The following is a 17,287-nucleotide window of genomic DNA, read 5'->3' as shown; positions in this document are numbered from 1 at the left end:
CTGTTTTATCAGTTATGCTATTTGTCTGTCATTTTTATTTGTTTTATTTACTGTATTGTGTTCTAGCTTTCAGAAAAATATGGTCCAATATTCACCATTCATCTGGGCATGAAAAAGGCTGTAGTACTGACTGGGCTGGAAACAATAAAGGAAGCCCTGGTGGAGGGAGCTGACATGTTCTCAGACAGAGCTGCTCTCCCTATATTTCATGCCATCCAAAAAGGAAATGGTATGATACTGTATTTAATTCTTTAATGTATTGTATATATGCATGTGAACTGTTCCAAAGCTCTTACCACATTATCTTGAAGGGGTTGTACAAGATTTAAATTTTTTTCCAGAAATAGCACCACCCTTACCAATAGGCTGTTTCTGGAATTGCAGCTCAGACCCACATCCCTTTTAAAACTTTGCTTACTTGGATTCATGACATTCTGAAAGTCTACTAAATTGACTGTGATGCTTAATGGGGACATAAAAATTCCATTTGCTAACATTGCACTGGAATCTGTACTGAAAATCGACAACAAAAATCAGCAACAAATCTGCCATGTTTCAACATAGCCTTAGATATTTACGTTAACGTATGCTCTTTGCAATGATATTTTCAGTAATGCCCATTTACAATACTGAAATCTGAAGATAAGTGGGATATAGATAATTGTCCTGATAGCAGGAATTACTATATATCTATGCAGTTTTATCCTGATCTACAGGTATCATTGTACAAAAGACAAATCGTAACAGATACTTTGTCTCACTTTTTAAAGGTGTGTTTTTTGCATCTGGAGAAATGTGGAGGACATCAAGACGCTTTACAATGTCCAGTATGAGGAACCTGGGCATGGGCAAGAAGCACATAGAAGATAAAATCATTGAAGAACTGCAGTATCTAACAGACAAGGTTGACTCTTATTCTGGTGAGATCCAATGTTTATGGCAATGTTTAAATTGTCATTGCTGATTCCATATTTACCTGTTCACCATATTTGGTTTTGGATTATTATTGATATTTAGGGTGTAAATCACGGGATCCCATGACAAAATTAAAAACGGACCTCACTCCCCCGCCGAGTGTTCCACCTAATTTACTACTTACTTATTAACGCTAATGTTCACCATGCTGGTTCAAACTTCTGTTCTGATTTCATGGGATATATCTGAATACTTAAGCTCTGTTTTCGTGACATGACAAATTGTATCTTTACGGCTCCATTCAGCCACCACTAGGGGGAGATCACTGCAGTTGAATTTATACAGTGAGTTCTGCATAAATCTGTATGCACTGAGTGGTGACCGTGAGTAGACCAAATTAAACCTATTGCCTCCTAATTTCTCTTGTAGGTCAGCGGTTTAAACTTAGAGAATTTTCATGTGGCCCAACAAATATTACCTTTGCCATGTTATTTGGCAACAGGTATGATTACAGTGATCCCATCTACGTGCACTTGCTGGATCTGATTGATGATATTGTTATTTTGCTTGGCTCACCCTACATACAGGCAAGTGGTTTGTGTTTTTATAATGCACATAAGTTTCCATATGAGAACAATACTATGAAATGATAACGATGATGATAGCAAGTGAACTAGACAGCAAAATATAGAAGCTTATATATAGTTTATCCTCAAAGGGCCAGTAACCAAGTAGCCTATAATAGGATTGTGTTATATGTTAGTTTGTTACGTCTTTTCAGCTCGACTTATAGTTCAGAGACCAGTTCGGACTGTTGTGCCTCTTGCCCATCAGAGGAAACAGTTCTAAGGCCCTAATTAGGGATGAGCGAATCGACTTCGGATGAAACATCCGAAGTCAATTTGTATAAAACTTTGTTTCAATACTGTACGGAGCGAGCACTCCGTGCAGTATTAGAATGGATTGGCTCCGATGAGCCGGTTATTACTTTGCGAGGTCTCGTGAGACTTCGCATAATAACTTCAGAAATTGATTTATACTGTAAAAAAACATTTCCCAAACTCAGGTTCGGTTCCAAGTGGTTCAAATTGTGTGAGAACCTGGTTCACCATAGGATTCTCTGGTAGTCTGGTGAGCCAGTTTTCTGGTGTGAAAGATGGTTGAAGTCTACATTACCTAAGAGCTTCTGTACACTTCAGTCTAGGCGCCTTTTCATAAATTAAACACATCCTATGGTAATGCAGGGCATCTAATTCACTGGTCAGTGGGTGTTCCCAGGAGTTGGACCCCCACAGATTTGATATTGATGACCTATCCTGAGGATAGGTCATCAGTATTTGAGTCCCAGACAAACCCTGTAGAAAGGTTACTAGATCCTTCAAATGCCAGAGGACAATTTCCTCATAGACATCTTTTATTAATAGATACTGTATATATCACTACACACATTGCATGTATGACTTTTTCCCCAGCTGTTTAACCTGTACCCAATGCTTGGGGTATTTATGAAGACCCACAAAATCTTACTGGAAAAGATTGACAAGATTTGCGCAGTGTTAAAAACGGACATTCAGGCCAAAAGAAGAAAAATGGATGTCAACTGCCTAAACACATTCATTGAAACTATAGTTGCCAAACAAGAAGAGGTAAAGACAATGTCTATTGTACTTGGCTATTATAAGAAATTGTATATTTTTCATCAGATTTTTGGCTGGTTGGCATAAACCCTAAAAAACTGTCCCCCTCCATTCAGCATACAGGTAGACCAAAGACCCTACCCATGTTATCACCTCCTCTCATTCCAGTGAGGTGTTTCAGTTTAGTTCTGTTCATGTTTTGTCGTGCAGTCTGGTGTTTCTGTTCTCGTTCCAGTCTGCCTTTTGGGCTGTTCCAGAGACCTGTGTTTTAGTCTTAGTTCTTGTTCAGTCTGTGCCTGTGGTTTTGTGTGTTTCCTGATCCTGTCTGTGTTCCTGACTCCTAGGATCAGCTGCCAAGTACACTAGGACCATCCCATGAGGTAGCGGTCTGGTCACTAACCTCCAGCAAAGTCACTCTATAGCGGTTAACGGGTGAATACCGGACAGGCGCCAGAGTAACGCCCTTAGGGTTTGGCCCAAAGTCAAAGCGATTACTTGGCACAGTGGTTCCACTGTTCCGTCTTGAACCATAACCAGTGGATCCGTAACATGTATTGCATTGTATGATACTGAATTGCACTATAAGTATGTGTGAACAACACTGACTTTTTTCTGCTAATTGTATTATTGTTGTTGCATTATGTGTGTGGCTGCAAAAGGACCTTTTGAGATGTGACTTAATTTGACTTAATATATTCAGCTCTTTAGAAAGTAGTGAGAGCACATACCTTGGTTATGATAAAAAGTAGTGTCTAAACTCCATGTGCTGTAAGGACCTTCTGATGTTACATGGTCACATGACATTCAAACCCTAAATTCTCACCCTAAGCACCATCATTAGGTTGAATTATTATTATTTATGTATTATATTACTAATCTTTATTACCACAGTTCATGGGATGTAGATATTACCTTTCTGGTAAGTCCCGTGTCTGCTTCAAAGCCACGTGACTTTAGTATGTTACGTGACCCTATGATGTCAGAAGGTCCTTGTGGCGCATGGAGTTTAGACACTATACTATGATGAATAGTAGTGCTCTGCTTGTGGAAGTTGTAGAAAGATAGAGTCAAGAATTAGCTGGGAAGCTGTTGCTGGAAATAAAGCCAGCAATATACCTGCATACTGTAGTAACTAGCTAGATAATGGAGGTGATTGGTACCAGTCATAAAGGTATAACACCTCAGAGATTAGCTAGTGTACCTGAAGTTATATATTTTGCTGAGGAGTTTGAGACCAGAGCTGAGGTTTAGAAAGAAGCCACTTAGGGGGCCATTTATTAAGACTGGCATTTTAGACGCCGGTCTTAATAACCCTTTTAGCTGACAGTGGATCCGCTGAAGTTATGTAGAGGTGCCGGCCTCTACATAACTTTGGCGTATCCACCATCGGTCTAAATGTAAGACAGCTTCCTTGCTGGATTAAATTTAGACCATTTTCTACACCTAGAAAATGATAAACATGATGGGACTTGTTCCCGTCACAGCCTGCTATTGGCTGCTCCAATGGTGCAGCGGCAGCATTGCAAGGATCCGGAGCAACGTGGGTGTCAGGGAGCAGGTAAGTATAATGTATAGAGGGGGCCTTGGCATTGGGTGGGATATTTTTGATTTTGCATAACCCCTTTAAGCTTGTTGCCCCAAGAGAGTCAAGTAAAAAAGAGCACTGTACTTTGGGAAAACTTTTCATATCATATGTCATGGTGATGTACCAAAAGTTTTCATTGGTGGGGGTCCAAGCACTGAGACCCCTACCAATTGATAAAACAAGTACAGAGAAGCACTCACCTACCAACTCTTTCTCCTCACTTCAAGGGATGGAAGCAAAAAAGACTCAGTAGAACTACTATGAGCCAAACTCAAATCTGTTTCCTGCAGTGAGGAGAGAGCACTATGTGAGTGGTTCTCTCTCCAAGTTCTACCGATTGGTGGTGGTCTCAGCACTTGGAACCCCACTGATTAAAACTTTTGTCATGTCGCTATCACAGTACAGTGCCACTTTAAGTTGCAACCGTGTCCTCCTAATTCTTTCCACCATCCTAGAGTGGGGAACCATACTTACCACTCGTAAGGTGTGAATGGTGACAATTTCTGTACAGCGCTGCAAGATACAGTATGTTACTGACATCATATTCACTTGCTTGTGGTCTAGGAAAGGACAAATAAAGACACTCTGTTTCATGACGCTAACGTGCTAGCTACAGTACTAGATTTGGTTATGGCCGGGACAGAGACCACCTCTACTACACTGCAGTGGGGGATTCTGCTGATGATGAAATATCCTGAAGTGCAGAGTAAGTTCTGTTTCCTGAAGTTTTCAGATATTCATTTCTAGAACTCTGCCATTTAACGTGACAGTCGTTGTATGTTTGTATGTTTATTGTGCCGTCCTTAAATTTTGCGGTCCCATTGAAATTAATGGGTCCATATCTGATCAGCAAAAAGATCGGAGGTGGATCTAAAAATATGACGGTGTGCATGACGGACTAAGGATTATATCATACGAGCGATACAGAATGTGTTTGGGTTTGTTCAGGGAAAAACTAATGGTTTTGCACGTGAGTTTAATCAGCTTCGTCTGTTTGGGTTCAGTGTTTTAGTTTTTTCAAGCAAATGCAATCAGTTTTTGATGCGTTTTTTATGTACATGAAAAAAAGCTGAAGAATACCATCTCCTAGCAACCATCAGTGAAAAACGCATTGCATCAAGATGCCTTCCGTTTTTCATGCAAGTCCCATTCATTTCTATGGGGCCAGGGCTGTGTGAAAAACACACAATATAGAACATGTTTCAAGTTTTCCTGAATGTGCAGATGATCAATGAAAAACAACGCTGCTGTGCTTAGACCCATTGAGATGAACAGGTCAGGATTCAGTCTGGACGCTATCCGTTCATAATGCACTTCGCATCCAGACTAAAAACTTGCTGATGTGAAAGAGGCCTAAGAAATGCAAACAGTTCCTGTTGACTTGGGTAAGGTTTCTGGGTTTTCTTTAGGAAAATGATGGTGAAGATTATTCTGGCCAACCATAATGTTAGGGCTACACGGTGACATGTGTCGCGCGACTTCTTGTCGAAGAAAAGTCGAGCAACATTTTTTTAAATGATAGTCAATGGTGTCGCACTGCAACATGCTGTGACTGTGACACGACAGTCTAAAAAAGTTGGATTTCTGTGCGACTGTCGCGTTGTAGTCGTAGCATGACGTATGTTACAGTGCAAGACCATTGACTATTATAAAAACGTTGCGCAAAGTTTGATCAGTCTATGGAACCCCATAATTAATCATTTTAGGAAATTTCTCCATTTGATCTAATGTGGTCGAGCTCAGTTTGTCAAATAGTGCAGCTCACTGTGTACAGTACAGTGTAAATGAGCAGATAAACCTGCTCCATTATCTTGCGTTTTTACAATATACAGCCTCAAAGACTTAAAGGCTATGTACACCTGCGGGGGCAATTTTTTTATGGTTGCATTTTACTCATTTTGGGCTAAAAAAATTTTTTTCAATTGGTCTTTATTAAAAATATTGAGCCATTCGGTCACAAAGGTTAACTATCTAGCTGTGTGAATGGTACTTTCACATTCACTTTGCGCTAATAACCCTTATCACTAAATTACTAAAAGGTCATAAGCCACATTCTTATCAGTAAGAAAAGAATTGAGTTATAATGAGTGCTTATAAGGTCAGAGATCAGGAGCCGTCAGCTGAGCTGCCAGATGGAAAAGAGTGAAAATTTTGAGCCCGCTACTAGAGAAACTCAAGGCTGCACAAAGACAGGGGTTCAAAATTTTAATTAAAAAACAATTGAAAAAAAGATTTTTTGCTCAAAATAAGTACAATGCGATAATAATGAAAAAAAAAAAATCCCCAACGGTGCCTTTAAAAGGCTTCGACAAAGATTTGGGACCCCTCTAAGGCAGTGGTCCCCAACCTTTTTTGCACCAAGGACCGGTTTCATGCGAGACAATTTTCCCAGGGACCGGGTGGGGGGTGGGGGGGGGGGGGTGTTGGGGAGGGGGCGGGGTTCTGGGCGGGGCTTAGGGGGTGGGCGGGGCTGACTGATTCACGCGCATAACAAAACACAAGGTGCATATTAAAATAACTAACACTATATAATGACTATATAAACTGACTATGGTCTCTGCTGCACTGGTCTCTGCTGCACTGGTCTCTGCTGCACTGTACCGTATTTTTCGCCCTATAAGATGCACCTAGGTTTTAGAGGAGAACAATAAGAAAAAAAAAATTCATTACACCTCAGGTCAGACCAGCAATCAGACCCCCAATGTTTATTTAGACCTCAGATCAGACCCCCAATGTTAATCAGACCTCAGATCAGACCCCAAATGGCTCAGATCAACCCCCAAACCTTTAGCCATCTATCAGCCCCCAATGTCAGCCATAACCCCCCCCCAATGTCAGCCATAACCCCCCCCCAATGTCAGCCATAACCCCCCCAATGTCAGCCATAACCCCCCCAATGTCAGCCATAACCCCCCCGAATGTCAGCCATAACCCCCCCCCCAATGTCAGCCATTACCCCCCCCAATGTCAGCCATAACCCCCCCAATGTCAGCCATAACCCCCCCCCCCAATGTCAGCCATAACACCCCCCCAATGTCAGCCATAAGCCCCCCTCTGGTCAGCCATAAGCCCCCCTCTGGTCAGCCATAAGCCCCCCTCTGGTCAGCCATAAGCCCCCCTCTGGTCAGCCATAAGCCCCCCTCTGGTCAGCCATAAGCCCCCCTCATGTCAGCCATAATCCCCCCTCATGTCAGCCCCATGTCAGCCATCAGCCCCCCTCTGGTCAGCCATAAACCCCCCTCATGTCAGCCATAAGCCCCCCTCATGTCAGCCATAAGCCCCCCTCATGTCAGCCATAAGCCCCCCTCATGTCAGCCATAAGCCCCCCTCATGTCAGCCATAAGCCCCCCTCATGTCAGCCATAAGCCCCCCTCATGTCAGCCCCATGTCAGCCATCAGCCCCCCTCTGGTCAGCCATAAGCCCCCCTCATGTCAGCCATAAGCCCCCCTCATGTCAGCCATAAGCCCCCCTCATGTCAGCCATAAGCCCCCCTCATGTCAGCCCCATGTCAGCCATCAGCCCCCCTCTGGCCAGCCATAAGCCCCCCTCAGGTCAGCCATAAGCCCCCCTCAGGTCAGCCATAAGCCCCCCTCATGTCAGCCATAAGCCCCCCTCATGTCAGCCATAAGCCCCCCTCATGTCAGCCATCAGCCCCCAGTGCAAATAAAATAAAATAGAAAAACACTTACCTCTCCTGCTCCTGGTCACCATCGCGATCCTCTTCATTCTGCTGTCGGCTCTGGCTGTGTATAGCGGCGCACAGCGTGAGGTCACAGAGAGACCTCACGCTGTGCGCAGCCATGCACAGCCGATAGCCGAGCCGTGGACCAGGAAGCGGTGAGTACAGATCCTTCACCGCTCCCTGGTCCTTCTGTACCAATGAAGCTCTTCCCTAATGGAAGCGCTTCATTAGTACAGAGTTAAAGACTGCCCTGATCGCCGCGGCCCGGCTAACAATCCTCCACGGCCCGGTCCTGGGCCGCGGCCCGGCGGTTGGGGACCGCTGCTCTAAGGGACAAAATTTAAGGTCACTGATGGAGCAGGTGCATTCATCCATTACATGTACAGAGTCAGTGTAAATAGCATACATGGACCCTAAATTGGTGGAAACAGGAACCACACTGAGATATGCCAACTAAAAAAGGCGTTTTATACACTTGCAGAAAAAGTTAAAAAAGAAATTAATTTGGTTCTCGAATCTGGACGTCTACCAAGATTTGAAGACAGAAATGCAATGCCGTATACCAACGCTGTGGTACATGAAGTTCAGAGATTTGCCAACCTCATTCCACATATTCCACATGCCACATCTAGAGACACGTATTTCAAAGGTTATCATATCCCAAAGGTAAGTGAATTCCTTGAGAAGAGATTGGGTACATCACTGCTTTTGGGTCCTAGGATAAGGAGGGGAGTTCAACTGGTCCCATTCATGTAATTACTGTACATGGTCACCCATTTGTTTGAATTGCCAGCATGCAATTCTATGATACTACTAGCTGACCACAGATTTCTAAAGCCAAACCAATACCAACCGGTTGATCGCCAGGTCAGTTCAATTATAAGGGATATTTTTTTGGGAATACGTTTACAACATACTTTCCAACTTTTCCAAAATGTCCAGGAGGCTCCCAGAGAAGTTGGAGACCAACTAGACTGAACATTTCTTGTGTATGGTGTCGGGATGCATCATCGGGCTCAGTGCTGGCATTCAAATGCGCATTCAGGGGCCACTGCTGTCTGTGTAAAAGGGTTTGACTTATGAAAAGGGGTGTGGATATGACCACTCCCCACAAAAAAAAAAATATTAAATTGTCAGTCATAAAAGCCCCGTACAAGAAATTCATCTCCGATAAACCCTCTAATAATGACCATAACAAGGTAGCATGGTGTTCTAGCTTCTGAGGTAGGTTGGTTCAGCATATGAATGGAGATGACAACCATGACATAAATACATCTTCTTTTACTATTCTCCTTCCCAGGGAACAACTGTGATCCCGCTGCTTACATCCGTGCTGTACGACAAACGTCACTGGGAGACGCCATTCCAGTTTAATCCTGACCACTTCTTGGATGCTGAGGGGAAATTTGTAAAGAAAGCAGCTTTTGTGCCCTTCTCCACAGGTAACTCATTGGTGACCTCCATGCAGGCATCCATTTAAGGACCCATTCACATGACCATATGTATCTTGCGGTCCACAAAACGTGGTTGCCCAAAAAATACGGATGATGTCCATTTTGCATTCTTCTTTTTTTTTGCGGATCCATTGTAACAATGCATATTCTTGTCCACAAAATGGACAAGAATAGGACATGTTCTATCTTTTTTTTTGCGGGGCTGCAGAACAGATATATGGATGCGGAAAGCACATGGTGTGCTGTCGGCATTTTTTTCGGCCTCCTTGAAATGAATGGGTCCACATCCTTAAAAATACAGTCATGTGAATGGGGCCTAAAGCATACATTTTTTGTATACATTAAATGTAAGACAAAAATGTGATGTGAACCCAGCCTTAGTGGGGCTCTATGGTCCAAAGGGGATGGAATTGAACCCTTACAGGACCTTGTGATTTTCCGTTATTGCGTTTACATTTTTTACTCCTTGCCTTCTCCGAGCCATGCGTTTTTTTATTTTTCTATTCACATAGCTGTATGAGAGCTAGTCATTTGTGGGACAAGTTTTACTTTTTAATGACACCATTTCCTATTGCATTCAATATAGTGGAAAGCTGGAGAAAAATTCCAAATGGGATGGAAATTGAAAAAAAAAACTATGACAGGGCATAGATTAGCAGTGTGACATAATTTTGCTTGGGGCCGCATATATGCCTAATCCACCATTGAACGCACATACATTTCTTTTATATGGTGGTGTATGCCTGGCACTACTCTTGAGCGAATTGAGCTTAGGATCATAGATCCAAAGTCGATTCATTCAAAAAAACTTCGATTGTAATGCTGTCTCTGCATTAAAATGTATTGGTTGCGTGTAGACAAAATTTGCATGGCCTGAAGTCACGTGAGACTTCTGTGAATTAATTCGGTATTCCAAACCCAACTTCGGATTCCTATTTTAAAATGTTTTTAAAGATGCAGATAGGAATACCAAATTAATTTACCGAAGTCTTGCGCGACTTCGGGCAATACGAATTTTGCCTACGCTCTGGCCATACATTTTAATGCTGTACAGAGACAGCAGTAAAGTCAACATGCACACGTTCAGGATTCATGTGCCGAGAATCTGCACTGAAATCCACAGATGTTCGCAGGCAAATCCATGCGGTCAATCTGCATCAGTTAGTGCAGATTTGCATGCGGATTTAGTGCAGATTTTTCGCATGCGGATTTTACTAAGGCCTCTTGCACACAAATTTTTCTTTTTTCCGTTTCCGTTCCGTTTTTTTGTGTTCCGTATACGGACCATATATGAAACCATTCATTTTAATGGATCCGCAAAAAAAACTGAAGGTACCTTCCGTTTCCATATTTCCATTTTTCCGTTCAAAGATAGAACATGTCCTATTATTGTCCGCATAACGGACAAGGATAGTATGCGGGGCCAGCTGTTCCGTTCCGCAAAAAAAGGAATGCACACGGACGTCATCCGTATTTTTTGCGGACCGCAAAATACTTAAAAAAGCCATACAGTCGTGTGCAAGAGGCCTAAGTGAATGGAGAAAATCCAGTCATGAAAAATAAAATAAGTTGACATGCTGCAGATTTTAACCCCTTAGGGACTTAGGGCGTACCGGTACGTCCTAACTTAAAACAGACATTGCGGCGCGGTGGGGGTTAATAGGAACAGGATACCCGCTGAAATCATTCAGCGGGCATCCTGTCACAACGCCGGGGGGGTCATGTGACCCCCCCCCGTATCGGCGATCGCGCAAACCGCAGGTCAATTCAGACCTGCGGTTTGCGGCTTTTACCTGCGGTTGCGGCGGCTGTGCGGCGGTGCCATCGGGTCCCCATGCGGCTGTAGGGGGGACCCGATGGCATGGAAGGCAGCGCGATGTCTAAGGAAGGCATCGCGCTGCCTTCCGGTGAAGAGCCTGTGAAATCCAGCCCCCTGGATCTCAAAGGCCGGAAGCTGTATGAGTAATACACACAGTATTACTAATACAGCCAATGCATTCCAATACAGAAGTATTGGAATGCATTGTAAAGGATTAGACCCCCAAAAGTTCAAGTCCCAAAGTGGGACAAAAAATTAGGTGAAAAAAAAGTTGAAAAAATAGGAGTATTCCCCCCAAAAATTAAAAGTTTCAAGTAAAAATAAACAAAAACGTCATTTTCCCCAAATAAAGTATACATATTAGGTATCACTGCGTCCGTATCGACCGGCTCTATAAACATATCACATGACCTAACCCCTCAGATGAACACCGTAAAAAATAAAAACTGTGCTAAATAAACCATTTTTTTGTCACCTTACATCACAAAAAGTACAACAGCAAGAGATCAAAAAGGCGTTTGCCCACCAAAATAGTACCAATCTAACCGTCACCTCATCCCGCAAAAAATGAGCCCCTACCTGAGACAATGGCCTAAAAAATAAAAAATCTATGGCTCAGAATATGGAGACACTAAAACATCATTTTTTTGTTTTAAAAAAGCTGTTATTGTGTAAAACTTACATAAATAAAAAAAGTATACATATTTGGTATCGCCGCGTTCGTATCGACCGGCTCTATAAAAATATCACATGGCCTAACCCCTCAGATGAACACCGTAAAAACGAATAAATAAAAACTGTGCTAAATAAACCATTTTTTGTCACCTTACATCACAAAAAGTGTAATAGCAAGCGATCAAAAAGTCATATGCACCCCAAAATAGTGCCGATCAAACCATCATCTCATCCCGCAAAAAATGAGACCCTACCTAAGATAATCGCCCAAAAACTGAAAATACTATGGCTCTCAGATTATGGAGACACTAAAACATGATTTTTTTTTGTTTCAAAAATGATATTATTGTGTAAAACTTACATAAATAAAAAAAGTATACATATTAGGTATCGCCGCGTCCGTATCGACCAGCTCTATAAAAATATCACATGACCTAACCCCTCAGATGAACACTGTAAAAATTTTTTAATAAAAACTGTGCTAAATAAACCATTTTTTGTCACCTTACATCACAAAAAGTGTAATAGCAAGCGATCAAAAAGTCACACGCACCCCAAAATAGTGCCAATAAAATCGTCATCTCATCCCGCAAAAATCATACCCTACCCAAGGTAATCACCCAAAAACTGAAAAAATTATGGCTGTCAGACTATGGAAACACTAAAACATGATTTTTTTGCTTCAAAAATGAAATCATTGTGTAAAACTTACATAAATAAAAAAAAAAAGTATACATATTAGGTATCGCCGCATCCGAGACAACCTGGTCTATAAAAATATCACATGATCTAAACCTGTCAGATGAATGTTGTAAATAACAAAAAATAAAAACGGTGCCAAAACAGCTATTTCTTGTTACCTTGCCTCACAAAAAGTGTAATATAGAGCAACCAAAAATCATATGTACCCTAAACTAGTACCAACAATACTGCCACACTATCCCGTAGTTTCTAAAATGGGGCCACTTTTTTGGAGTTTCTACTCTAGGGGTGCATCAGGGGGGCTTCAAATGGGACAGGGTGTCAAAAAAACCAGTCCAGCAAAACCTGCCTTCCAAAAACCATATGGCATTCCTTTCCTTCTGCGCCCTGCCGTGTGCCCGTACAGCGGTTTAGGACCACACATGGGGTGTTTCTGTAAACTACAGAATCAGGGCCATAAATATTGAGTTTGGTTTGGCTGTTAACCCTTGCTTTGTAACTGGAAAAAAATTATTAAAATGGAAAATCTGCCAAAAAAGTGAAATTTTTAAATTGTATCTCTATTTTCCATTAATTCTTGTGGAACACCTAAAGGGTTAACAAAGTTTGTAAAATCAATTTTGAATACCTTGAGAGGTGTAGTTTATAGAATGGGGTCATTTTTGTGTGGTTTCTATTATGTAAGCCTCGCAAAGGGACTTCAGACCTAAACTGGTCCCTAAAAATTTGGTTTTTGAAAATTTCAGAAAAATTTCAAGATTTGCTTCTAAACTTCTAAGCCTTGTAACGTCCCCAAAAAATAAAATATCATTCCCAAAATGATCAAAACATGAAGTAGACATATGGGGAATGTAAAGTAATAACTATTTTTGGAGGTATTACTATGTATTATAGAAGTAGAGAAATTGAAACTTGGAAATTTGCTATTTTTTACAAATTTTTGGTAAATTTGGTATTTATTTATAAATAAAAATTAATTTTTTGGACTTCATTTTACCAGTGTCATGAAGTACAATATGTGACGAAAAAACTATCTCAGAACGGCCTGGATAAGTCAAAGCGTTTTAAAGTTATCAGCACTTAAAGTGACACTGGTCAGATTTGCAAAAAATGGGCAAGTCCTTAAGGTGAAAGAGTCCTTAAGGGGTTAAAATCCGCACCGCAGGTCAAAATCCGTGCGGAAAAAATCTGCATCGTGTGCATTGAGAATTTCAAATTCTCATAGAATACAATGTACATGACCTACGGTGCGGATTTTCCGCACGCATTCCTGATCGTGTGCATTTAGCCTAATACCACTTTTTTTAGCATCACACAGCAAGGAAAAGGTTAACTATATTGTTCCTGCTCTGAAGTAGCTGCTGAAAGCAACCAATTAGATTCCAGTCTGTGGAAAAGTGAAAGCAGCTATCTGATTGGTTGCCATGAGCAACTGCTCCATTGGTCCTTTACAAAGTTTACAAAGTGTTAGGCCGAGTTCACACGAACGTGTGTGACCCGTGCCTGTGCTGCGGCCCGCAAATAGCGGGCCGCAATGCACGATCGCCGGCCGTAGGTCAGCCGCATCGGATCGCGGACCCATTCACTTTAATGGGTCCGCGATCCGGCCGTTCCGCTAAAAGATAGGACTTGTTCTATCTTTTTGCGGAACGGAAGAACGGGACGTAACCCCAGGAGGCACTCCGTAGTGCTTCCGAGGGGTCCCGTCCTGTGCGGCCGTTCCGCGATTCCAGATTAGCGGACCCATTGAAGTGAATGGGTCCGCATCCGTGATGCGGAATTCACACGGAACTGTGGCCGTGTATTGCGGCCCGCGATTTGCGGGCCGCAATACGGCCACGGATCACACACGTTCGTGTGAACTTAGCCTTACACAGACACTGCAGTACAAAATGGAGGAGAGAAGAAGTGTAAGGAAGTCCAAGGTGCCCACAGTGTGCTGTCCGCATCTTTTGCGGCCCCATTGAAATGAATAGGTGCAAAATTGCGGAACGGATGCGGACCCAAAAATACGGTCATTTAAATGCACCCTTATGGAGACATTGGGCTGGCATTTGTAGGGGTGAATTATGGCTGACACAGGCAGTGGTGCCCAGACTGCACTGCTAGGCTGAGAGTGGGGTTTAGCGGGCTAATTAGGGTGGAGGTTAGCTGTGCAACAGATGGAGCTTAGCAATACAGCGGGCCCACCAGCCCTAACTTTGGTTGGGGTTCCCGAAATCTCAAATTCGTCCGAGAACATAAGGACCATCTGTAGGCTCACACTGGCACTTACTGGAACCCTTGAGCTGGCACAATTCGGGTACTGCCATTCCTTATCAAGAACACCATCAGTGAGATCTATCAAAACCAGTGTAAAGGAAAACTTGCCCATAGCAACCAATCAGATTCCACCTTTATTTTTTCATAGCTCCTTTGGAAAATGAAAGGTGGAATCTGATTGGTTGCCATGGGCAACTAAGTAGGTTTGCAGCAGTTTGATAAATCTCCTCTACTGGCTATCCTTATTATGGGGGTACTGCCGCTTGCTCTTATATAGGCTTTATGGCAGTACTCAAAAATACAAAACGGCTGCATCAGCGCGCATTCGTGCATCACCCAAAAACAGCACCACACCAGGTTGTGTGTGGTATTGCAGCGCAGTCCTGTTCACCCCAATGCGGCTAATCCACAATACCGGACGTAAGCCAGATGTGGCGCTCTTTCTGGATGAAAAAAGCCATGTTTGTCTAATCCTGTACAGTTCCTTTATTCAGTTTAGCCAGTTTGTGGCAGACATATGGGGTCATTTATCAAACTGGTGTAAAGTAAGACTGGATTAGTTGCCCATAGCAACCAATCAGATTCCACCTTTCATTTTCCAAAGGAGCTATTAAAAATGAAAGGTAGAATCTGATTGGTTGCTATGGGCAACTCAGCCAGTTCTACTTTACACCAGTTTGATAAATGACCTAAATAATCTCCTGCATCAGGAATTCTTTTCTTACATTTTTGGGCTTTTCTTGTAGGGCGAAGACTTTGCTTGGGAGAAAGTCTTGCGAAGACGGAGCTGTTCATATTTTTCACAGGACTGCTTCAAAAGTTCACGTTTAGCCCTCCACCTGGTATGGAGTTAGACCTCGATGCCGACCCGTGTTTTACTCTAAGGCCGCAGCCTCACCTGGAGTGTTGTGCTGAGGTGAAATAATTAGTCTACAGGAGGACTGCACTTTGGGGGTCATTTATCAAACTGGTGTAAAGTAGAACTGGCTTAGTGGTCAATAGCAACCAATCAGATTCCACCTTTCATTTTGGACAGCTCCTTTGAAAAATGAAAGGTGGAAGCTGATTGGTTGCTATGGGCAACTAAGCCAGTTCTACTTTACACCAGTTTGATAAATGACCCTGTTTATCTCTGGATTTATTAGCGGTTGGGATCGGATCTCTTACACCCCAAGAACAAGCCATATGACAAATAATCCCTGTTACAGTATCTCAACATTTTACTCTAAAGAAAAATCCTATTCTCACCTCCTGTAAAAGCTGGAACCTCTTTAGTTCTGCGGCTTAACCCCTTCAATGACTAGGTGATTTTCAGTTTTTTCGCTTTTGTTTTTTTTGACTCCCAGCAATCTGAAAGCCATAGCTTTTTTTAATTTTTCCATTCACATAGCCGTATGACGGCTTGTTTTTTGCAGGACAAGTTGTACTTTCTAATGTCTCCATTTAAAGTTGCATACAATTTAGTGGGAAGTGGCGAAAAAATTCCAAATGGCATGGAATTATATTAAAAAATAATAATAATTCCGCCACAGTTTTATGTTGTTTTTTGTTTTTTTTTACAGTGTTTTCTATGCGGTATAACTTACCTGTTACTTTCATTCTCCGGTTTAGTACGATTAAAACTATACCAAATTTGTGCAGTTTTTTTTTGCGTTTTATTACTGAAAACAAAATAAACACTTTGGAAAAAAACTAATTTTTACTTTGCATTGCCATATTCTGACCACCATAACTTTTTTTATTTTTATGTGCACATAGCTGTGTGAGGGCTAATTTTTTGCAGGGCAGTCTGTATGTTTTAGTGACTTTTTGATCACTTTTGAAGCAACCAAAAAACGGCAAATCGTCCATTTTGACTTTTTTCCGTTTTGCTGTTTGCGTATGGGATAAAAAAAATTATATTTTACTAGTACAGGCGTTTTTGCATGCGGTGATGCCCATGATGTTTATTTTTTATTGTTTATGTATTTTGATTTTGAGGAAAGGGGGTGATTTGACTTTTATTTATTTTTTTATATTTTTTAAAACTTTTTTTTATTTTTTTTTACACTTTTAGATTGCTTCTCTCAAAGACTCCAATGCATTATCATTGGAGTTTATGAGGATTACACTATGCTCCTGCAGCAAACTCTTGTCACTGGGGAAGACCGAGGCTGCTGCACACACACTTCCTCTCCCCCACTCCTCGCCAGATGCATGGAAGAGAGCGCATACTCCCTGTTTTTAACCTCCCAGAGGCTGTGGTCGCATACGATAGTCCCCCGTACCTGCTGTTTAAAACAGCAGGCACCCGGTAGCTATGTGGCCCACTGCACTCGTGAGTGGGCACCATTTTTAAATACTAGACCTCTGACGTCATCAATATCAGATCAGCGGGGGTCTGACACAACCACTGTGTAGTCTCTCGTACCAGCATTGAATAGGAGCTGAAATGCAGTATCCCAGCATGGTTACCACAGGTGCCAGATATCCTCAAAATACAGATACCATTTGTGTTGGCTCTGCATTTCGTCTGTGTTGGCTCTGAATTTTTTGCAGACCCACTGACTCCAATG

At 42.2% G+C, this 17,287-nt stretch overlaps 1 protein-coding gene across 2 annotated transcripts in view; it reads left to right on the top strand.

Moving 5' to 3' along the window:
- LOC121008884 (cytochrome P450 2W1-like) overlaps positions 1 to 16,003 on the top strand; it is a 56,292-nt gene extending 40,289 nt beyond the window's left edge. For both annotated transcript variants that reach the window (XM_040441620.1, XM_040441618.1), the window contains 8 exons: positions 67 to 229; positions 771 to 920; positions 1,345 to 1,502; positions 2,388 to 2,561; positions 4,702 to 4,843; positions 8,302 to 8,486; positions 9,121 to 9,262; positions 15,479 to 16,003. In XM_040441620.1, coding sequence (XP_040297554.1) covers positions 67 to 229; positions 771 to 920; positions 1,345 to 1,502; positions 2,388 to 2,561; positions 4,702 to 4,843; positions 8,302 to 8,486; positions 9,121 to 9,262; positions 15,479 to 15,657 — 1,293 coding nt within the window. In that variant the 3' untranslated portion in view covers positions 15,658 to 16,003. The remainder of the gene's footprint in view (positions 1 to 66; positions 230 to 770; positions 921 to 1,344; positions 1,503 to 2,387; positions 2,562 to 4,701; positions 4,844 to 8,301; positions 8,487 to 9,120; positions 9,263 to 15,478) is intronic.
- The last annotated feature ends 1,284 nt before the right edge of the window (positions 16,004 to 17,287 follow it).

The sequence above is a fragment of the Bufo bufo genome, chromosome 7 (assembly GCF_905171765.1).
Source record: "Bufo bufo chromosome 7, aBufBuf1.1, whole genome shotgun sequence".
In the NCBI taxonomy this organism is placed as follows: Eukaryota; Metazoa; Chordata; class Amphibia; order Anura; family Bufonidae; genus Bufo; species Bufo bufo.
This window is presented reverse-complemented; position numbering and strand designations above follow the sequence as displayed.